General features: G+C 44.6%; 1 protein-coding gene across 4 annotated transcripts in view; it reads left to right on the top strand.

Annotated features, from left to right (window-relative positions):
- Window positions 1-23,635, top strand: part of LOC110504343 (diacylglycerol kinase beta) — a 153,955-nt gene that overhangs the window by 16,531 nt on the left and 113,789 nt on the right. For all 4 annotated transcript variants that reach the window (XM_090229984.1, XM_036974677.2, XM_036974675.2 and 1 more), the window contains exon 2: window positions 21,839-22,292. In XM_090229984.1, the coding sequence (XP_090086110.1) occupies window positions 22,217-22,292 (76 nt within the window). In that variant the 5' untranslated portion in view covers window positions 21,839-22,216. The remainder of the gene's footprint in view (window positions 1-21,838; window positions 22,293-23,635) is intronic.

Consider the following 23,635-nt stretch of genomic DNA (forward strand, 5'->3'; position numbering starts at 1 on the left):
TATCAAATAATGTTAGCTATATGCATTTATCTTAGCCAGAAAGCTAGCCAGCCAGCTAAAGTTAGCTATTTAGCCAACTAGCTATTAGCTTAGCCACCCTAGCCAACCACCACATTTACTGAAACATAACCGCATATTAAAAGCAAAGAGAAAGCAGAGACTTACAGATTGATGGTTGGGGCCCATCCAATGAGTGCAGACTGAGTTAGCTATCAAAGCGAAGGGGAGGTAGGTGCTTCACCTGGCCGAAATCCAAAATAGCTAAATTCCAGATGTCAGTCAGCTAGAGAGCTACTAAGCCAAGGTGGAAAAATTTACAAAACTTCTCTAGCCTACTTCACAGAGAACATGCCGAAAAGTTGACAAAACAAAAAGGAGAATAGGCGAAGTACTACACAAAGAGGTAGCAGTTATGATTTTCTCTTTAGTTTTGAACCCACAGCAAGAAAGCACTTATGGGTTCCCACTAAATAAAACAGCCACAAATGTGAATAGTATTAGGTGCGTCCAGCTTGTGCTAGCTACCGAGCTAGCATACGAACTCGGTAGCACAAAGTAGATCGTCCTCATAACGTTGAGAAATAGTGCATTGTGGGTAGTTTAGAGGTTATCCGGAAATAAGTGAATAAATATGTAATAACTCTAAACAACTATGTTTACACTTATAGGTAACCAGATCGTGACTATAACTAAGTTACTACGTTTTTGACCACACTGTGTTGTTACATTGGTGAGTAAAAATGAAAGGCTTCCTACGCTTTAAGTACAGTATATGTTTTCAAAATGCCTAGTGCTTCCAGCTCATTGCAAAGTGGTGTGTGATGCGCTGAAGCCTGCCTACCAATGTTTTTAATTCTCACAGACAGCTGGCGGGCAGCAGTTTTACTTAGCGGCTTTTCATTTTTTTTATGCTCCAGCCATGTTTTTTTTAGCGACCAAAAGCCGACTTTTACCAGGGAACAGATAGAGCATGTTGAGTGGAGCCCCATCAGTGTAGTAGTGGAAGTGCTCTGCAGAGCTGGGAGACAAAAAAAGACAAGAAGCTGAGTATGAACACAAAGTCGTCAATATCCACTTTCCTTTCCTCTCTTTTCTTCACAAAATCAAGTCTGAATGGCTGAAAAACTCACTGCAGTCCATTAGAACACTGAACAGAGAGAGGAAGTCTGTGTGAGCTTTTTTCTCATTTAATTTTGGCAAGTTTCTGATTCATAAATAAAAGGGTTGCACGTTGCTCATTCCATGACTCTTCTTCCTGTGCAACGACTTAAAAATAGAAGCCTTACTCATACCACTCACAGGCCGTGTTTTGTCATTTATTATGCAGACTGGGGGAGGTGTGTATGCAAGGATTCCCCGATTCCTATTCTGTATAATTGTGCTCATAACGAATGCTCTGTCTTCCCACGTACTCTGATGACAGTAAAGGCACCATGTTGTGCATTTCGTATACATGCATCATATTAAATCTAGATTTTTTTGGGGAACTCCAATTAACAATATCTCCTTTTCTTGTGAAATTACAGAAATATAGAAGCTTTACACCACTCATAGACCTTGTTTTGTCAGGAAGGAGATTCGAGTGCAGGATTCCCCATTTAACATTTTGTATACAGTGCATTCGGAAAGTATTCAGACCCCTTGACTTTTTTTACATTTTGTTACATTACAGCCTTATTCTAAAATGGATACAATATTTTTTGCCCACATCAATCTACACATAATATACTATAATGATAAAGCAAAATCTGTTTTTTAGAAATGTTAGCAAATGGATTCTAAATAAAAAACATAATTAATTTTTTTACATAATTCAGATCCTTTGCTATGAGACTCGAAATTGAGCTCAGGTGCATCCTGATTCCATTGATCATCCTTGAGATGTATCTACAACTTGATTGGAGTCCACCTGTGGTAAATTCAATTGATTGGACATGATTTGGAAAGGCACACACCTGTCTATATAAGGTCCCACAGTTGACAGTGCATGTCAGAGCAAAAACCAAGCCACGAGGTCGAAGGAATTGTACGTAGAGCTCCGAGACCGGATCTGGGGAAGGATACCAAAACATTTCTGTAGCATTGAAGGTCCCCAAGAACACTTCCATAATTTTTAAATGAAAGAAGTTTGGAACCACCAAGACACTTCCTAGAGCTGGCCGCCCGGCCAAACTGTGCAATCGGGGGAAAGGGCCTTGGTCAGGGAGGTGACCAAGAACCCGATGGTCCCTATGACAGAGCTCCAGAGTTCCTATGTGGAGATGGGAGAACCTTCTAGAAGGACTCCACCAATTAGGCCTTTATGGTAGAGTGGCCAGACGGAAGCCACTCTTCAGTAAAACGTACATGACAGCCCTCTTGGAGTTTGCCAAAAGGCACCTAAAGGACTCTCAGTCCATGAGAAACAATATTCTCTGGTCTGATGGAACCAAGATTGAACTCTTTGGGCTGAATGCCAAACATCACATCTGGAGGAAACCTGACACCATCCCTACGGTGAAGCATGGTGGTGGCAGCATCATGCTGTGGGGATGTTTTTCAGCGGCAGAGAATGGGAGACTAGTCAGTATCGAGGGAAAGATAAATGGAGCAAAGTACAGAGAGATCCATTGATGAAAACCTGCTCCAGCAGGGCAACGACCCTGAGCCAAGACAACGCAGGAGTGGCTTTGGGACAAGTCTCTGAATGTCATTGAATGGCCCAGCCAGAGCCCGGACTTGAACCTGATTGAACATCTCTGGAGAGACCTGGAAATAGCTGTGCAGCGACGCTCCCCATCCAATGCGACAGATCTTGAGAGGATCTGCAGAGAGGAATGGGAGAAATTCCCAAATACAGGTGTGCCAAGCCTGTAGCGTCATACCCAAGAAGACTCTAAGCTGTAATCACTGCCAAAGTTGCTTCAACAAAGTACTGTAAATGTGATATTTCTGTTGTTGTTTTTTTAAATGAGCAAAAATGTGTATAAACTGGTTTTTGCTTTGTCAGTATGTAGATTGATGAGGGAAAACAACATTTTAATACATTTTAGAATAAGGCTGTAATGTAATGTGAAAAAAGTAAAAGGGGTCTGAATACTTCCCGAATGCACTGTTATTGAGTTCATTCAGTATACTCTGTCCTTTCAACCCACTATCACAGATTATCATTAAATAAACACAAATTACTTGTTTGAAATTTGTGATAGGCACACAAAGTTTTTTGTGTCCACCACAAATGTTCTTCATAAAGCATTCGTGCCCAACTCACATTTTTCTTGTTGTGTCGAACATTAGCTAGGTTAAGTGTCATGTACTGTCATGTTGTGTCTTGTCTCTGTCCTTTCCCTTCACCCTGTCTCCCTCTGCTGGTCGTTGTTAGGTTACCTTTTCTCCCCCGCTTTCCCCCAGCTGTTCCTTGTCTCCTCTAACTACCCATTCACCCCGTTTCCCACCTGTTCCCTTTTTCCCTCTGATTAGGTCCCTATATCTCTCTCTGTTTCTGTTCCTGTCCTTGTCGGATTCTTGTTTGTTGTGTTTCATGCCTGAGCCAGACTATCGTCATGTTTGCTGTAACCTTGTCCTGTCCTGTCGGAATCTGCCGGTCTATCTGAGCCTACCTATGTTTGGTTATTAAAGAAGCTCTGTTTAAGTTAGTTCGCTTTTGGGTCCTCATTCACTCACCATAACAGAAGAATCCGACCAAGAATGGACCCAGCGACTTCGGATCCTCTCCACTCAGCCGTCGGGATCCAGGGAGCGATGCTAGGCAGACACGAGCAGGAAGTGTCTGCTGCTCGACATGCCGTTGAGACCCTGGCCACCCAAGTCTCCAACCTCACAGAACAGGTTCACCATCTCCGCCTCGATCCACCGGCCACTTCCAGGGCTTTCGAATCTCCGGAGCCCAGAATCAATAACCCGCCGTGTTACTCTGGGGAGCCCACTGAATGCCGCTCGTTCCTCACCCAGTGTGATATTGTGTTTTCTCTCCAGCCCAACACTTACTCCAGGAGCACTGCTCGTGTCGCCTACGTCATATCTCTCCTTATTGGACGGGCTCGTGAGTGGGGCACGGCAATCTGGGAGGCAAGGGCTGAGTGTACTAACCAGTATCAAGACTTTAAGGAGGAGATGATACGGGTTTTTGATCGATCTGTTTTTGGGGAGGAGGCTTCCAGGGCCCTGTCTTCCCATTGTCAAGGCAATCGATCCATAACAGACTACTCTATTGAGTTTCGCACTCTTGCTGTCTCCAGTGGCTGGAACGAGCCGGCCTTGCTCGCTCGTCTTCTGGAGGGTTTCCGCGCAGAGGTAAAGGATGAGATTCTCTCCCGGGAGGTTCCTTCCAGCGTGGATTCCTTGATTGAACTCGCTATTCGCATTGAGCGACGGGTTGATCTTCGTCACCGAGCTCGTGGAAAGGAGCTCGCGCTCTCCGTCGCCTCCCTCTCCGCATCACTACCATCTTCCTCTGCCGGCTCGGGTGCTGAGCCCATGCAGCTGGGAGGTATCCGCATCTCGACTAAGGAGAGGGAACGGAGAATCACCAACCGCCTCTGTCTCTATTGCGGTTCCGCTGGTCATTTTGTCACTTCATGTCCAGTAAAAGGCCAGAGCTCGTCAGTAAGCGGAGGGCTACTGGTGAGCGCTACTACTCCTGTCTCTCCTTCAAGATCCTGCACTACCTTGTCGGTCCATCTACGCTGGACCGGTTCGTCAGCTTCCTGCAGTGCCTTAATAGACTCTGGGGCGGAGGGCTGTTTTATGGACGAGACCTGGGCTCGGGAACATGACATTCCTCTCAGACAGTTAAAGGAGCCCACGGCCTTGTTCGCCCTGGATGGTAGTCCTCTCCCCAGGATTCAGCGTGAGACGCTACCTTTAACCCTCACTGTTTCTGGTAATCATAGTGAAACCATTTCTTTTTTAATTTTTCGTTCACCTTTTACACCTGTTGTTTTGGGCCATCCCTGGCTAGTTTGTCATAATCCTTCCATTAATTGGTCTAGTAATTCTATCCTCTCCTGGAACGTCTCTTGTCATGTGAAATGTTTAATGTCTGCTATCCCTCCTGTTTCCTCTGTCTCTTCTTCACAGGAGGAGCCTGGTGATTTGACAGGGGTGCCGGAGGAATATCACGATCTGCGCACGGTGTTCAGTCGGTCCAGGGCCACCTCTCTTCCTCCACACCGGTCGTATGATTGTAGTATTGATCTCCTTCCGGGAACCACCCCCCCCCGGGGTAGTCTATACTCTCTGTCGGCTCCCGAACGTAAGGCTCTCGAAGATTATTTGTCTGTAGCTCTTGACGCCGGTACCATAGTCCCCTCCTCCTCTCCCGCCGGAGCGGGGGTTTTTTTTGTCAAGAAGAAGGACGGGTCTCTGCGCCCCTGCATAGATTATCGAGGGCTGAATGACATAACAGTGAAGAATCGTTATCCGCTTCCTCTTATGTCTTCAGCCTTCGAGATCCTGCAGGGAGCCAGGTTTTTCACTAAGTTGGACCTTCGTAACGCTTACCATCTCGTGCGCATCAGGGAGGGGGACGAGTGGAAGACGGCGTTTAACACTCCGTTAGGGCACTTTGAATACCGGGTTCTTCCTTTCGGCCTCGCTAACGCTCCAGCTGTCTTTCAGGCATTAGTCAATGATGTCCTGAGAGACATGCTGAACATCTTTGTTTTCGTTTACCTTGACGATATCCTGATTTTTTCACCGTCACTCCAGATTCATGTTCAGCACGTTCGACGTGTCCTCCAGCGCCTTTTAGAGAATTGTCTTTTTGTGAAGGCTGAGAAGTGCACTTTTCATGCCTCCTCCGTCACATTTCTCGGTTCTGTTATTTCCGCTGAAGGCATTAAGATGGATCCCGCTAAGGTCCAAGCTGTCATTGATTGGCCCGTCCCTAAGTCACGCGTCGAGCTGCAGCGCTTTCTCGGCTTCGCGAACTTCTTTCATCCGTAATTTCGGTCAGGTGGCAGCTCCTCTCACAGCCCTTACTTCTGTCAAGACGTGCTTTAAGTGGTCCGTTTCCGCCCAGGGAGCTTTTGATCTCCTCAAGAATCGTTTTACATCCGCTCCTATCCTTGTTACACCTGACGTCTCTAGACAGTTCGTTGTCGAGGTTGACGCGTCAGAGGTGGGCGTGGGAGCCATCCTTTCTCAGCGCTCCCTCTCTGACGACAAGGTCCACCCATGCGCGTATTTTTCTCATCGCCTGTCGCCGTCGGAACGTAACTATGATGTGGGTAACCGCGAACTGCTCGCCATCCGGTTAGCCCTAGGCGAATGGCGACAGTGGTTGGAGGGGGCGACCGTTCCTTTTGTCGTTTGGACTGACCATAGGAACCTTGAGTACATCCGTTCTGCCAAACGACTTAATGCGCGTCAGGCGCGTTGGGCGCTGTTTTTCGCTCGTTTCGAGTTCGTGATTTCTTATCGTCCGGGCTCTAAGAACACCAAGCCTGATGCTTTGTCTCGTCTCTTCAGTTCTTCAGTAGCCTCCACTGACCCCGAGGGGATTCTCCCTGAGGGGCGTGTTGTCGGGTTGACTGTCTGGGGAATTGAGAGGCAGGTAAAACAAGCGCTCACTCACACTCCGTCGCCGCGCGCTTGTCCTAGGAACCTTCTTTTCGTTCCCGTTCCTACTCGTCTGGCCGTTCTTCAGTGGGCTCACTCTGCCAAGTTAGCCGGCCACCCTGGCGTTCGGGGTACGCTTGCTTCCATTCGCCAGCGTTTTTGGTGGCCCACCCGGGAGCATGACACGCGTCGTTTCGTGGCTGCTTGTTCGGTCTGCGCGCAGACTAAGTCCGGTAACTCTCCTCCTGCCGGCCGTCTCAGGCCGCTTCCTATTCCCTCTCGACCGTGGTCTCACATCGCCTTAGATTTTGTCACCGGACTGCCTTCGTCAGCGGGGAAGACTGTTATTCTTACGGTTGTCGATAGGTTCTCTAAGGCGGCTCATTTCATTCCCCTCGCAAAACTTCCTTCTGCTAAAGAGACGGCACAAATCATCATCGAGAATGTTTTCAGAATTCATGGCCTTCCGTCAGACGTCGTTTCGGACAGAGGTCCGCAATTCACGTCTCAATTTTGGAGGGAGTTTTGCCGTTTGATTGGGGCTTCCGTCAGTCTCTCTTCCGGCTTTCACCCCCAGTCTAACGGTCAAGCAGAACGGGCCAATCAGACTATTGGTCGCATCTTACGCAGTCTTTCTTTTCGTAACCCTGCGTCTTGGTCAGAACAGCTCCCCTGGGCAGAATACGCCCACAACTCGCTTCCTTCGTCTGCGACCGGGCTATCTCCTTTTCAGAGTAGCCTCGGGTACCAGCCTCCGCTGTTCTCATCTCAGTTCGCCGAGTCCAGCGTCCCCTCCGCTCAGGCTTTTGTCCAACGTTGCGAGCGCACCTGGAAGAGGGTCAGGTCTGCACTTTGCCGTTATAGGACGCAGACTGTGAGGGCTGCTAATAAGCGTAGAACTAAGAGTCCTAGATATTGTCGCGGTCAGAGAGTTTGGCTCTCCACTCAGAACCTTCCCCTTAAGACGGCTTCTCGCAAGTTGACCCCGCGGTTCATTGGTCCGTTCCGTATTTCTCGGGTCATTAATCCTGTCGCAGTTCGACTTCTTCTTCCGCGATACCTTCGTCGCGTCCACCCGGTCTTCCATGTCTCCTGCATCAAGCCCGTCCTTCGCGCCCCCGCTCGTCTTCCCCCCCCCCCCCCATCCTTGTCGAGGGCGCACCCATCTACAGGGTCCGTAGAATTTTGGACATGCGTCCTCGGGGCCGTGGTCACCAGTACCTCGTAGATTGGGAGGGGTACGGTCCTGAGGAGAGGAGTTGGGTTCCCTCTCGGGACGTGCTGGACCGTGCGCTGATCGAGGATTTCCTCCGTTGCCGCCAGGTTTCCTCCTCGAGTGCGCCAGGAGGCGCTCGGTGAGTGGGGGGGTACTGTCATGTACTGTCATGTTGTGTCTTGTCTCTGTCCTTTCCCTTCACCCTGTCTCCCTCTGCTGGTCGTTGTTAGGTTACCTTTTCTCCCCCGCTTTCCCCCAGCTGTTCCTTGTCTCCTCTAACTACCCATTCACCCCGTTTCCCACCTGTTCCCTTTTTCCCTCTGATTAGGTCCCTATATCTCTCTCTGTTTCTGTTCCTGTCCTTGTCGGATTCTTGTTTGTTGTGTTTCATGCCTGAGCCAGACTATCGTCATGTTTGCTGTAACCTTGTCCTGTCCTGTCGGAATCTGCCGGTCTATCTGAGCCTACCTATGTTTGGTTATTAAAGAAGCTCTGTTTAAGTTAGTTCGCTTTTGGGTCCTCATTCACTCACCATAACATTAAGGTTTAAGGTTAGAATTAGGGGTTATGGTTAGGTATGAGTGTTAGTGGTAGGGATTACGGGCCGCCCCCAGGTGGTGAGGGTAGGCAACAACATCTCCTCCCCGCTGATCCTCAACACTGGGGCCCCACAAGGGTGCGTTCTGAGCCCTCTCCTGTACTCCCTGTTCACCCACGACTGCGTGGCCACGCACGCCTCCAACTCAATCATCAAGTTTGCGGACGACACAACAGTGGTAGGCTTGATTACCAACAACAACGAGACGGCCTACAGGGAGGAGGTGAGGGCCCTCGGAGTGTGGTGTCAGGAAAATAACCTCACACTCAACGACAACAAAACTAAGGAGATGATTGTGGACTTCAGGAAACAGCAGAGGGAACACCCCCCTATCCACATCGATGGAACAGTAGTGGAGAGGGTAGCAAGTTTTAAGTTCCTCGGCATACACATCACAGACAAACTGAATTGGTCCACTCACACAGACAGCATTGTGAAGAAGGCGCAGCAGCGCCTCTTCAACCTCAGGAGGCTGAAGAAATTTGGCTTGTCACCAAAAGCACTCACAAACTTCTACAGATGCACAATCGAGAGCATCCTGGCGGGCTGTATCACCGCCTGGTACGGCAACTGCTCCGCCCTCAACCGTAAGGCTCTCCAGAGGGTGGTGAGGTCTGCACAACGCATCACCGGGGGCAAACTACCTGCCCTCCAGGACACCTACCCCACCCGATGTCACAGGAAGGCCATAAAGATCATCAAGGACATCAACCACCCGAGCCACTGCCTGTTCACCCCGCTATCATCCAGAAGGCGAGGTCAGTACAGGTGCATCAAAGCTGGGACCGAGAGACTGAAAAACAGCTTCTATCTCAAGGCCATCAGACTGTTAAACAGCCACCACTAACATTGAGTGGCTGCTGCCAACACACTGACACTGACTCAACTCCAGCCACTTTAATAATGGGAATTGATGGGAAATGATGTAAATATATCACTAGCCACTTTAAACAATGCTACCTTATATAATGTTACTTACCCTACATTATTCATCTCATATGCATACGTATATACTGTACTCTATATCATCGACTGTATCCTTATGTAATACATGTATCACTAGCCACTTTAAACTATGCCACTTTGTTTACATACTCATCTCATTTGTACATACTGTACTCGATACCATCTACTGTATCTTGCCTATGCTGCTCTGTACCATCACTCATTAATATATCCTTATGTACATATTCTTTATCCCCTTACACTGTGTACAAGACAGTAGTTTTGGAATTGTTAGTTAGATTACTTGTTATTACTGCATTGTCGGAACTAGAAGCACAAGCATTTCGCTACACTCGCATTAACATCTGCTAACCATGTGTATGTGACAAATAAAATTTGATTTGATTTGATTTGATTAGGGTTAGGTAACATGCTAGCTAAGTAGTTAAAAAGTAGTAAGTAGTTGCAAAGTTGGTAATTAACTAAAAATGCTAAATTTGTCTATCATGTGGTTAAAACACGCAACATTTTGGCTGCGTATTCACCTACCCCTCCTCCCCAACCAACCTCCCTCCTATTGTTTCTGCCTTAATAACTTACTACGTTCATCTGTGATTGAAATGCACTGTATAAAAATAAGTGTGGTGGACACCATTTTTTTCGTTTTTCTATCACGAATTTAGCAAAAGTAATTTGCGTCTATTTCACGATAATTTGTGATAGTGGATTGGTCCTTCCACATCGTGTGTGGACGTCACAGGTTGACTTGCACTGCAAACAATCATGTTTTGTGTGCATTCACATGCCCATGCACACATACTCCACACTAAGACAGAAACTGATCCATAAGGTGCCACTCTGCTGCTGAACCTCCCCCTACCTCCCCCTCCTCCTATTGTGCATCTCCTTGTTGTGTGCACACTTACTGTATGATGTCAGAGTTGCTAGGCAACCTTGTGAGCAAGCCAGAATCCCTCTCTGCACAGAGGGGAGGCCCTATCCTATTGATTGGCAAGTGCTTCTGTCTCCCATTCGGCCCCCCACACACACACACACACACGCACGCACGCACGCACACACACACACACACACACACACACACACACACGCAGACAACCAGCTCCACTCTTCTCTTTGTCCTCTACCTCTACTGTAGGTCTCCAATCTCCAAGCATGCATGCTCTACGTCTGTACTTCTGCAGCCTCATTATCACAGTGTAGTAGTGGTAGTGCTCTGCAGCAACGAGAGGCTGAGTATGAACTTAGAGGTGGTAATATCCACTCTCTTTTCCTCTTTCTTTTCCTCCCCACATCAACAGTCTGAATGGCTGATTGACTCACTGCAGCTCATTAAGGACAGCACTTCTTTTGTACTGAAATGTTTTTTTGCACATCCTCCCCATCATAGAATTAACTAAGAATAATGTTTACGACCACACATAACAATAACTGTAGCGACCCTGTGTTTATAAACGTGGTATTAACTTTGCCACTTCAGCATGCTTTTGTGGCACAGTCGATATCACGCAGGGCTACGGGACAGAAGGTTGAGGGTTTGCCGACCACCGCGGACAAGCACCCTCTCCCTGCCTGTTTCATTAGGCTTACACTATGACTAAAGCCGGCAGCAGACAATGATCAGCTAGTGGGAAATCGGATTTTCCAAATGAAGATGCCATATTTATAATTACATAAAATACATGCAACAAATGTTCCACCAACAGGATTTTGTGACAATGCAATAAACAAAGCACACTGACTTCAATCTCGACAAACAGTAAATAGGTCCCTCCTTACCTTGTCGGTATCTCCGAATGTCATTCATATTTTGGGTGGTTTGTGACAGATGTCTCTTTCATTCATCAAATGCCGGCCGCACAGTTTAGATTGTTTAGTTGATTTTATTTGTCAGTTCAAAAAAATGCATAAACACAAAGAGTAAAAAAAAAAAACAAGTGACCGGGATTGCACATTAAAGTCAGGGACTTATTTCCATCGGGGTCCTTATTTTTCCATCGGGGTCCCTATCAGTACATGCAATTACATAGATACAGACACATTACAGAGATACAGACACATTACAGAGATACAGACACATTACATAGATACAGACACATTACAGAGATACAGACACATTACAGAGATACATACAAATGTTCACACATTAGCCAGCTTTTAACATTCTTTTTAAAAGTGGTTATGGTTGGTATGGTTTTGAGTTGCTTTGTTCCACTCAAACGCACTGGTATATTTAAACCAGTGAATATTAGCGTCTCTGGCTCTGGTAATACGCTGGTGTACATCTCTAACAAATGAAAAAGAGTTAAGTTCCTGGGGGCTGAGTCCGTGATAAGTCTGTGGACCAGACCAAGTTGAATCAATTGGGGAGCGTAATAATTACAACAACAAGAAAAAAAGTTGAATAAATACTACTTTTTTCCCCACAGATAGACAGCCTAGCCGCTTAAAATGCTCAAACTCCAGAAGAGAATGAGAGGGGAGTTTACAATTCTTGTTTTGGCTGGTCTGTAGCTTATTCTTTAGATGTTTAGGGCTGCTGGTGAACCATGATGTGCAGGATTAATCAAAGTGACACTGGACTAGCGCACCTGCCATTGTCTTTAGGGTGTCTATAGGTTTCCATCCAATTGGTGACAAATTTCCATGTGAATATTCAAAAATCTGCATTAAAAACAATATGCGCATTTTCCAATCAGATTTGTTTCCATCAAATTGACATGTGGATACAACTCTGTGAGTAAATATGTAGTGCACATAAAAATTACTTTATCGCATAAATTCCCAGGTACCGAATAAAAAATACAAGTTAAATGGGTTTCCATCGCATTTGAATCTCTAGGCCTACTGATGGTTTTGTCACAAAAAAATGTTGTGTAGGTACAGCGAGTGTGCCCACTCTGGTACTACACATGTGTTCCAGCGAACAGCTCGCACATACAATGCAGGTATAGCCTACTACATGATGAGATAATTATGGACAAAAGTGGGTTTTTTGTGGGGTTTTTTGTCAAACGGCAGCCAAGCATCGATTAGCATGTCACCAGAATAAGACCGTCAGTATTTATTGAAATCAGCATCAAGCTCATCAACATGCACTTTCACCACCCTGTGAAGTTCATAATCATTTGTTTAATCTAGCCTAATATATTGCACGCTTTCCCATGATGTTGTGACCTTTTTATCCGACATGTACTTTACTCACATAAAAAGGTTGGATGGAAACCAGGTTAATGTCAGGCCATGTTGATGATGCTGGAATTAGATTTTGGACGAACGTGTGCATGCTTACAGGAGACTTTTTAAGTAGCCTAATCAGATTAAAACATTGTGACTGGTTGTGATTATGCCACGTATAAAATGTAACACATTTGAAAAGTTAAACAACAAATATGTTGACTATATTGAAGCGTTAGGTTCTAGGTGTGTGGAAAAGCTGCTTGGATTGGAGAGGAGGCAGAGCGCACCTTAAGCTTTCCTGAAAAACGGGGCCTTCCAGGTTATTATAGGACGACTTGGGAGAATGATGATCTGCAACAGACAGAGCATCTTAGTATCAGAAGTAAAAATACAGCCAGACTGGCCTGGTACTGTACCTTTCTAGACACATAAACTGTCGAGAGTACTGATCCACAAGGTGCCACTCTGCTGCTAAACCTCCCCCTACCTCCCCCTCCTCCTATTGTGCTTGTGTGCACACTTACTGTATGACGTCAGAGTTGCTAGGCAACCTTGTGAGCAAACAGAATCCCTCTGCACAGAGGGGAAGTCCCATCCCGTTGATCGGAAAGTGCGTCTGCCTCCCCCTCGGCCCCTCCCCTCATTTCCACTACCCTACCCTCTCTCCTTCCCCCGGATTCATGCACAAACACACACAACCATACACACACACACACACACACACACACACACACACACACACACACACACACACACACACACACACACACACACACACACACACACAACCAGCTCCACTCCTCTCTCTGTCCTCCACCTCCACTGTACATCTCCAATCTCCAAGCATGCATGCTCTACGTCTGAACTAGCCTTGCTGCAGCCTCATTATCACAGTGTAGTAGTGGTCGTGCTCTACAGAGCTGAGAGATGGAAGGCTGAGTATAAACTTAGAGGTGGTAATATCCACTCTCCTTTCCTCTCTTTTTTCTTCACAAAATCAACAGTCTAAATGGCTGAACAACTTACTGCATGCAGTCCATTAGAACACTAAATAGAGAGAGGAGGTCTGGCAAAAGGATGGTTAGATTGATTCTCTCTGTCTGTGTCTGTGTGGGCTTTTTTCTCATTGGCTTTTGGCAAGTTTCTGACTCAGAAATAATAAGGGTTGCATGTTTCTCATTGCATGATTCATTCAATCATCAGGGGGGACCACAAGACTGACTCTTCTTCCTGTGGAAAAACGTAAAAATAGAAGCCTTACTCATACCACTCACAGGTCATGTTTTGCCATTGTCCTGCAGACTGGGGGAGGTGTGTATCAAAAGGATTCCCCGATTCCTAGTCTGTATAATTGAGCTCATAGTATGCTAGTAGGCATCATGGTTTGCATTTCACATATCACATGCATCATAGTCATTCTCAGATTTTTCGGGGAACTCCAAGTAAGTAACAAGATCAAATTTTCTTGTGAAATGACACACGCGCACGCACGCACGCACACGCACACACACACACACACACACACACACACACACACACACACACACACACACACACACACACACACACACACACACACACACACACACACACAAACACACACACACACACACACACACACACACACACACACACACACACACACACACACACAGACAACCAGCTCCACTCCTCTCTCTGTCCTCCACCTCCACTGTACGTCTCCAATATCCAAGCATGCATGCTGTGCTGCTGCCCCATTATCACATGCCACCCTTGAACGTTGTTTGGACGTGGAAAGTTATCAGGTACGACAGAACTTTCATTTTTGAACAACACCTTTTTCTCCTTGTCTGCCTGTGTCACAACTTCTGCCGAAGTCGGTCCCTCTCCTTGTTCGGTCGGCGTCGCCGGCCTCCTAGCCATCGCTGATCCACCTTTCATTGTCCATTTGTTTTTGTCTTGTCATCCCACACACCTGGTTCCAATTCCATAATTACATGCTGGTTATTTAACCCTCTGTTTCCCCCATGTCCTTGTCCGGAATTGTTTATTGTAAATGTATTTGCACGTTATGTCTGGCGTGCGAAGGGATTTTGTCCCATTGTATATATTGTTTTTGTTCACAGTGATTTTTATGGTTAAACTGCGCCGTTGTAACACAGTCTTTGCTCTCCTGCGTCTGACTTCTCTGCCGCCAGTTCGCACTCATTACAGCCTGTAACTGGCTGTGAGACAGAGGAGAGAAAGGGGAGACTGATAGGCTACACATGGAGAATGTTTGTTTGGTCTATTTTAGTATATTTACAAAGTACATGACCGCAGGCTGACCAGTTTTTGAACACATTTCTGTTTTTAGACTTCCTTCCAGGCTTGATTATCCAATAATTGGGATTCATACTTTCTTTTTTTCTTTTTCTTTCTTTTTTCTGCCCTTCCTTCATTCTCAAACCCATAGCACCTTTATTCAACTCATCTGTTTACAGAAACAGTATGGCCGTGTCTGGGAAAATGCCAAGAAATGTCACTGTCTGAAAGTGACACTGTGGTGCTTCACAGTTGGGTTTTTATATCCATTCACCCTTGAGATAGGCTTACACAAACTCAAATCTTCATTAGTCTAAGTGTATTCAATCAGTTAATCTATATTTAGTCAGGATAGTCCACTCAGCCATTTGTGAAGTAATGGCATAACCAGGTGTCGACCTGAGCAAAAGTCATACTTTTTTTTGATTGATTCATCGAGTCATTTGTTAAGAACTGATAGGCAGGAGAACTGAGACGTGACCTCGCTAGCTCCAAATATGATGATTTCCATATATTCCACTAGCTTAGTACTCTCAAAGGAATATGATAATATTCCATTTTTTTGGGACTCCGAGTTGGAAGTAAACTGTTCCTGTGGGGAAACATATTCATATGTATTGCTGTTATGGGAGAGTAACAGAAATAACACCAGCCATGATTAATGGACAAACTTAAAAATGATGTTATGAAACTCTGGATCACACGAATGATCAAAATGAACAGGAAAGAATATATTGTACCTCAGGTTTGATAAAGCTGTGCCAGGCTAGCTTGACAGATGTAACCTGGCCCAGTGCTGGCAAAGTACTGCCCAAATCAAACACCAACTGGGCACTTTAATTATATCGGGACACTAACACCCACCTGGCTCCCTGCCAGGCTCCCTCAAATAGTAAGAAAATATTGGAAGAGCGCACACACAAGCTCAGACAATCTGCTCTCAAATTACTTTCCAGGAACTGGATGATTTGACAGGAACATGGACAAATACAGACCATACTCATAGAGATCAGACCATCTGTGTTTGGTTGTATAGGTACTGAAAATAGGCCTAGATGCTGCCCCATAGTCTATGTACAGACAAAGGTCTCTTTATGTTTTCTAATGCCATTAGAGTAGTGGATCCTCCATATTGTCTGACCACCTCTTCAGTAAAGTAGGAGAGAATGAGGTATGCTGAGCCATTTTTTACATTCAGCATCACTACTTTAACTTGATAGAAGTTAAGGGAAATATAATATTCCTTCTAACAAAGATATTTACATGCACTGAGTGTACAAAACATTAAGAACACCTGCTCTTTCCATGACATGACAGGTGAATCCAGGTGAAAGCTTTGATCCCTTATTGATGTCACCTGTTAAATCCACTGCAATCAATGTGGATGAAGGGGAGGAGACAGGTTAAAGAAGGATGTTTAAGCCTTGAGACAATTGAGACATGGATTGTGTATCTGTGTGCCATTCAGAGGGTGAATGGGCAAGACAAAATATTTATGTGCCTTTGAATGGGGTACGGTAGTAGTTGCCAGGCGCACCGGTTTGAGTGTGTCAAGACCTGCAATGCTGCAGGGTTTTTCACACTCAAAAGTTTCCCATGTGTATCAAGAATGTTCCACCACCCAAAGGACATCCAGCCAACTTGACACAACTGTTGGAAGCATTGGAGTCAACATGGGTAAGCATCCCTGTGGAACGCTTTCAACACCTTGTAGAGTCCATGTCCCGATTAATTGAGGCTGTTCTGAGGGCAAAAGAGGGTGCAATGTTTTATACACTTCAGGTGTTTTGTATATTTCAGGATGTTGTGTATTCTTGGAATTCATGTAAACATCACAGTTTTGAAAACGTAGCTTTTCCAAAAATGTGGTCTCTTGGCATAGGGACAGGGTAAGTTGAGCCGCCTTGGGGTAAGTGGGTGGCGGTGTCCTGTGACAGTGGGTGATGGTGCTGGTAGGTCAAGGTTTAATTCATGGGGATGTGGTATATTGCATATCTTAAATGTATGCCTATATTTAGATATAGATCTCTCTGGTAAATATCACTTACCCTTCCACTTCTTGACCAGTTGTCTGGGACAGGGATGTTGTTTCAATGTGCCAATTCGTAGACAAGTTCTCTGCATTTGAGGCTACTAAGCCCATGAAACTGGTCCACAAGATTCTGAATATAATTAGCAAGCTCAGCCTCCATGTAGTCAGAAAAGACCTTGTGTGCCTCTGCTACTGTATCATTGCCTCTCCTTCGAACATGTTTGTTTTCTTTTTTGTTCATGTACTGTACGTCTTCAGTGCCATTCAGTTTATTTGTTCATCCCTTGATGCTGCTCGAATGGACTTCTTCCCTTCTCTCACTTCCTTGCCTGCTCGCTCAAGAACCTGAAGGGGCTAGACCCCTGCTTGTTTTACGTTTGTGAACACAGGGCATGATGATATCTGCTCTATAACAATGCACTACCTTGAGTTCATATGCATGACACACTGCAACAATATTGTGCATTAAACTGGCAACATGTTATAATCATTTGTCTGTTGGCTATTGGCTCAACATACCACAAGGCAAATGTTCTGACTATATGATCCCTCACAATTAAAAAGATGCTAGGTTTGGAACCTCAAATGCTGTACAAAACAATCTTAAAACGTTCAACTTTGGTTTAGATACAAGCATCATGAAACCTATAACACAATACATTCGTTTGACTTTGTCAAAATCTAACCTGGACTCAGGGGTAGACATAACATAGTAAAATTAAATCTGGGGAAACTCAATATAGTCTGATATGTAACGTTTTATGGTATGTATTCATTTGTGGATCTCCATCATCCATTTTGTATGAATGACAATTTGATGTGGCTAACGTTAGTTAGGTTGTTAGTTGACTAATTCTAATGTTATCTAGGTGGCTAAGATTAGCTAGGCTAGGGGTTAAGGTTAGGAATTAGGTTAAAGGGTTAAGATTATGGTTAGGGGAAGGGTTAGCTAACATGCAAAGTAGTTGCAAAATAACTAACAGTAGTAATTAGTTGCATAGTTTCTAAAATGCTAAACTTGTCCATGATAAGATTTGAACACGCAACGTTTGGGTTGCTAGTTGTTCGCTTCATACACCTACCCATACACCCTGACAAACCACCCTCCTTTCATTTTTGTGAAGTAACCTTCTGTCTTTGCGTGTCCTGGATTTTCATGTGCTATGTTACATCTAGTCTATGAGACCTGGCTGGAAAGTCCTTTTTCTCTACCTAACTTGTTTACCACTTTTTCCATGTGTTTTCTTCCTTCATCTACTCCATGAAATGATGATCTCTTCCTAATTATTTGCCACATAATTCATTTTGTATCTGGTTTCCTAGAAACAACCCACTGGGCATAGACGTCAATTCAATGTCTATTCCACATTGGTTCAACATAATTTCATTGAAATTAAGTGGAAACAATGATGATTCAACTAGTGTGTGCCCAATGTGGGAAGGGCTGGCTCAACTTATCCCACTCTCCCCTATAGTATACTTTTAGTGCCACCCAGGGCTTGCCAAATGTACACTTTTCCCCACCATATTTAGACACTGTATTCTCTCTCTCACACTAGAATGTCAAAGAAAATTGTATTTGTCGTAAACACTAGGTGTAGACTGACAGTGAAATGCTTACTTACGGGCCCTTCCCAACAATGCAGAAATAAAGAAAATAGAGAAATAATATAAAAGGTATAACACGTAATAATAAAAGTAATAATAAATCAAATCAAATTTATTTTTCACATACACATGGTTAGCAGATGTTAATGCGAGTGTAGCGAAATGCTTGTGCTTCTAGTTCCGACAATGCAGTAATAACCAACGAGTAATCTAACCTAACAATTCCAAAACTACTACCTTATACACACAAGTGTAAAGGGATAAAGAATATGTACATAAAGATACAGTGCCTTGCGAAAGTATTCGGCCCCCTTGAACTTTGCGACCTTTTGACACATTTCAGGCTTCAAACATAAAGATATAAAACTGTATTTTTTTGTGAAGAATCAACAACAAGTGGGACACAATCATGAAGTGGAGCGACATTTATTGGATATTTCAAACTGTTTTAACAAATCAAAAACTGAAAAATTGGGCGTGCAAAATTATTCAGCCCCTTTACTTTCAGTGCAGCAAACTCTCTCCAGAAGTTCAGTGAGGATCTCTGAATGATCCAATGTTGACCTAAATGACTAATGATGATAAATACAATCCACCTGTGTGTAATCAAGTCTCCGTATAAATGCACCTGCACTGTGATAGTCTCAGAGGTCCGTTAAAAGCGCAGAGAGCATCATGAAGAACAAGGAACACACCAGGCAGGTCTGAGATACTGTTGTGAAGAAGTTTAAAGCCGGATTTGGATACAAAAATATTTCCCAAGCTTTAAACATCCCAAGGAGCACTGTGCAAGCGATAATATTGAAATGGAAGGAGTATCAGACCACTGCAAATCTACCAAGACCTGGCCGTCCCTCTAAACTTTCAGCTCATACAAGGAGAAGACTGATCAGAGATGCAGCCAAGAGGCCCATGATCACTCTGTATGAACTGCAGAGATCTACAGCTGAGGTGGGAGACTCTGTCCATAGGACAACAATCAGTCGTATATTGCACAAATCTGGCCTTTATGGAAGAGTGGCAAGAAGAAAGCCATTTCTTAAAGATATCCATAAAAAGTGTAGTTTAAAGTTTGCCACAAGCCACCTGGGAGACACACCAAACATGTGGAAGAAGGTGCTCTGGTCAGATGAAACCAAAATGGAACTTTTTGGCAACAATGCAAAACGTTATGTTTGGCGTAAAACCAACACAGCTCATCACCCTGAACACACCATCCCCACTGTCAAACATGGTGGTGGCAGCATCATGGTTTGGGCCTGCTTTTCTTCAGCAGAGACAGGGAAGATGGTTAAAATTTATGGGAAGATGGATGGAGCCAAATACAGGACCATTCTGGAAGAAAACCTGATGGAGTCTGCAAAAGACCTGAGACTGGGACGGAGATTTGTCTTCCAACAAGACAATGATCCAAAACATAAAGCAAAATCTACAATGGAATGATTAAAAAATAAACATATCCAGGTGTTAGAATGGCCAAGTCAAAGTCCAGACCTGAATCCAATCGGGAATCTGTGGAAAGAACTGAAAACTGCTGTTCACAAATGCTCTCCATCCAACCTCACTGAGCTCGAGCTGTTTTGCAAGGAGGAATGGGAAAATATTTCAGTCTCTCGATGTGCAAAACTGATAGAGACATACCCCAAGCGACTTACAGCTGTAATCGCAGCAAAAGGTGGCGCTACAAAGTATTAACTTAAGGGGGCTGAATAATTTTGCACGCCCAATTTTTCAGTTTTTGATTTGTTAAAAAAGTTTGAAATATCCAATAAATGTCGTTCCACTTCATGATTGTGTCCCACTTGTTGATTCTTCACAAAAAAATACTGTTTTATATCTTTATGTTTGAAGCCTGAAATGTGGCAAAAGGTCGCAAAGTTCAAGGGGGCCGAATACTTTCGCAAGGCACTGTATTTGGTTAACTATTTAACAAACTATTTAGCAGTCTTATTGCTTGGTTCATTGACATCACTTGTTGTGCGGTAGCAGAGAGAACAGTCTATGACTTGGGTGGCTGGAGTTTTTGACAATTTGTAGGGCCTTCCTCTGACACCACCTGGTATAAACTTCCTGGATGGCAGGGAGATCAGTCCCAGTGATGTACTAGGCCGTACGCACTACCCTCTGTAGCGCCTTGTGGTCGGATGCCAAGCAGTTGTGGTCTGCCTATATCAAACTAGGTCTCTCTAGTCATCCCTCCTCTCTGGGCCTTTCAAATCAGCTTATGCTTTACAATACCTAGAAGTAGTTAAATTTTTACTATTCTGATTCTCTCAGAATTTACACTGTATTCTCTCTCATTATTGTTCTGTCAGTCTACACTTGAGGTCTACCTAACTAGTATACTAAATCTCTCTTGTAATTTCCCTCTCCTCTTTCTGCCAATCAAGTCATCCCATGCCACAATACTGTTAAATATTGTAGTTTTACCAAGAAGTCATTTCATCTTTACAACTTCTAGGAAGAGAATGCATCAGAAAAGCTCTCATAGAATTGGATCAGTTGCAAATCACAGTGTGTGTCTATTCAGTATTCTTGCACATGTTGCATGCACGTGTGTAAATGTGTATGTGAACATGAATAAGTGTGTGTCTGCGTTTGTGCATCTGTATACGCGTGTGTGTGTGTGTGTGTGTGTGTGTGTTTGTGTTAGTACATATGTGGTTGACGAGATTCAACTTTGATCTCTCCACACCAACCCCAGGAGTCCAATCTACACCTCTGTGATGAGCTCCCATGGCTAACATTATCACCTAACTCTCACTGAGGGTAGGGCAGCTTTCATCACACAACCTTGGCCTCAGTTATAGGTCCTCTCCCCGATCCTTCCCCTGTGTTGCTGTTTCTCCTTCTGTTGCATTTACACCAAGTGTCAGACTCATTCCACGGTGGGCTGAGTGCCTGTGGGTTTTCTTTCCCCTCTTGATTGATACATTTGATTGATAAATTAATGTCACAAATTGGTAAGGAGCTCCCCTCACCTGGTTGTCTAGGTCTTAATTAAAAGGAAAAGCCAAAAACCTGCAGACACTCGGCCCTCCGTGGAATGAGTTTGACACCCCTGATTTACACCTTACAGATGTTTGATGCTTGAATCTTTCTCCCCACCCTCCTCCCTGTCCATGAACGGGTACATTTTGTGTGAGTGTGTGTGCGCAAACATGTGCGCATTTGTGTGTGTGCATGTGTGAGTGTGCGTGTGTCTATGAACTGGTAAACTGCTGTGCATTTTCCACCTGGCTGCATCCCTGTGAGGATGTCCACCCAGAGAGATGTATTGATTTCTCCTCCACAGAGCAGAGCTGGCTCCATTTAGGAGCGACACTTTTTAACTCTACGTACTGCTAAGCTGCACCTTCTCTCTACCCCCCCCCCCCCCCCCCTATCTATCTAGGTCATTATAGGTCATTGGTGCAGCAGACCTGCTAAGGGACCCTGTGTGGACTGACTGTGGGCTGTGGACATATCACTTCCTACCAGAGATGAGGGGAACAGCTTGAGTCTGACGTCAGAGAGCGGGAAAGACCTAGAGACCTGCCTCTAGCTGGACCTCCATATCACATACTGCCCGTCCTTATCCCCCTTCCCCCACCCCACCATCTCTGGCATCTGTTTCTACCACCACCCCCACTCACTGGGAAGGATTTGGGATGACAGTTAACCTCCTCAGCTCTACCTCACTCCTCTTCACCACCCAGGGATAACCAGCACTAGAACCTCTGTACCCTGAGAGGCACACTACCATCCTCCCTCACCTCCCCCAGCTGGCATCATGATGGGAGATGGAGTTGGGAACTGGGAGTGTCTGAGTCCATCTGAGTTTGGACAGCTGCAGCAGTACAGCGAGTGTGAGTACTAGCAATACCTGTTATACCCGTAGGTAAATTGAGCTAAAAATGCCAATACCTTTCTCAGACCTGGGTCAAATACTGCACATTCAAACACTGATCTTGAGTTAATTTTCGCCAAAAGTGCACACTAAATCAAAGCATTTGACCCAGGTCGGATACCTGTGATACCCTTAGGTAAACCAGCATGAGAGTCAATTGCCAGGTTGTGCAAGGAGTAGGGATGGAAATTTGAAATAATTTCACTATTCGAATAATATCCAGATTTTTGGAGGGGATATCCGGATGGTCGAAATACATGTGTTTAAAAAAAAAAGGTTGTTTGTACTGGGGTACTTGCATGCTGCTGAGGCTGCGAAACACAGGGGAGAGTGGCTTGCAGCGGGGCTGGGGAGGGGGAGGCAGAGGCTTGGGATATTTCGTTGCACTCCCCGTTCTTGTCTACAGCAACTCCATTCAGACTAAACATCAGCCTACCTGTCAGTTGCTCGTTGTAGCCTACTCCTTCTCATTTTTATTTTTATTTTTTATTTTACCTTTATTTAACTAGGCAAGTCAGTTAAGAACAAATTCTTATTTTCAATGATGGCCTTTGAACAGGGGTGGCAGGTAGCCTAGTGGTTAGTGTTGGATTAGTAACCAGGAGGTTGCAAGATCAAATCCCTGAGCGAACAAGGTAGAAATCTGTCATACAACCATCATTAAAAGTAAGAATTTGTTCTTGACTGACCTGCCAAGTTAAAGGGTCAAATTAACAGGAACATTTAGCTAACTTCATTCTGTAATTTGAATTCCAATTTGCATGGATTAGAATGGAGTCTCTGACTGCAGTGCCACTTTGATTGGCTGACAATAACAACTACTTTCACGAGTGAAACCTGTGTGGGCTGCACTGTCTCTTTATGGGGCGAACGTTATAAAAACTACATTCAAAAGTGTTTTTCATCAAATTAAGAGCTTGAAATGTCATGTTATATCATTGTGTGTAGCAATGTCACATGGATCATGTAATCAAGTAAGTAATCAAATACTAACATCCGTTCGGATATTTGAATATTTTATTTATTTAACCTTTATTTAACCAGGAAGGGCTCATTGAGATTTAAAATCTCTTTTTCAAGAGCGTCCTGGCCAAGATAGGCTGCACCAAGTCATTAAACAACATGACAAACTACAAGTAATCTAGTAAAAACCATAGAATTCACAAGAGTATAACAAAATCAAAAACAGCTAATTAAAAACATTGACAGGTCAGGGAATCAGTCTCAAGATCATTCATCAGTGATTTAGAAATACCAATCGGGACAAGTTCTTACAGTTTAAAAGTATTTTGTAAGGCATTC

The sequence above is a fragment of the Oncorhynchus mykiss genome, chromosome 3, assembly GCF_057628025.1.
Source record: "Oncorhynchus mykiss isolate SJ-2025 chromosome 3, ASM5762802v1, whole genome shotgun sequence".
In the NCBI taxonomy this organism is placed as follows: Eukaryota; Metazoa; Chordata; class Actinopteri; order Salmoniformes; family Salmonidae; genus Oncorhynchus; species Oncorhynchus mykiss.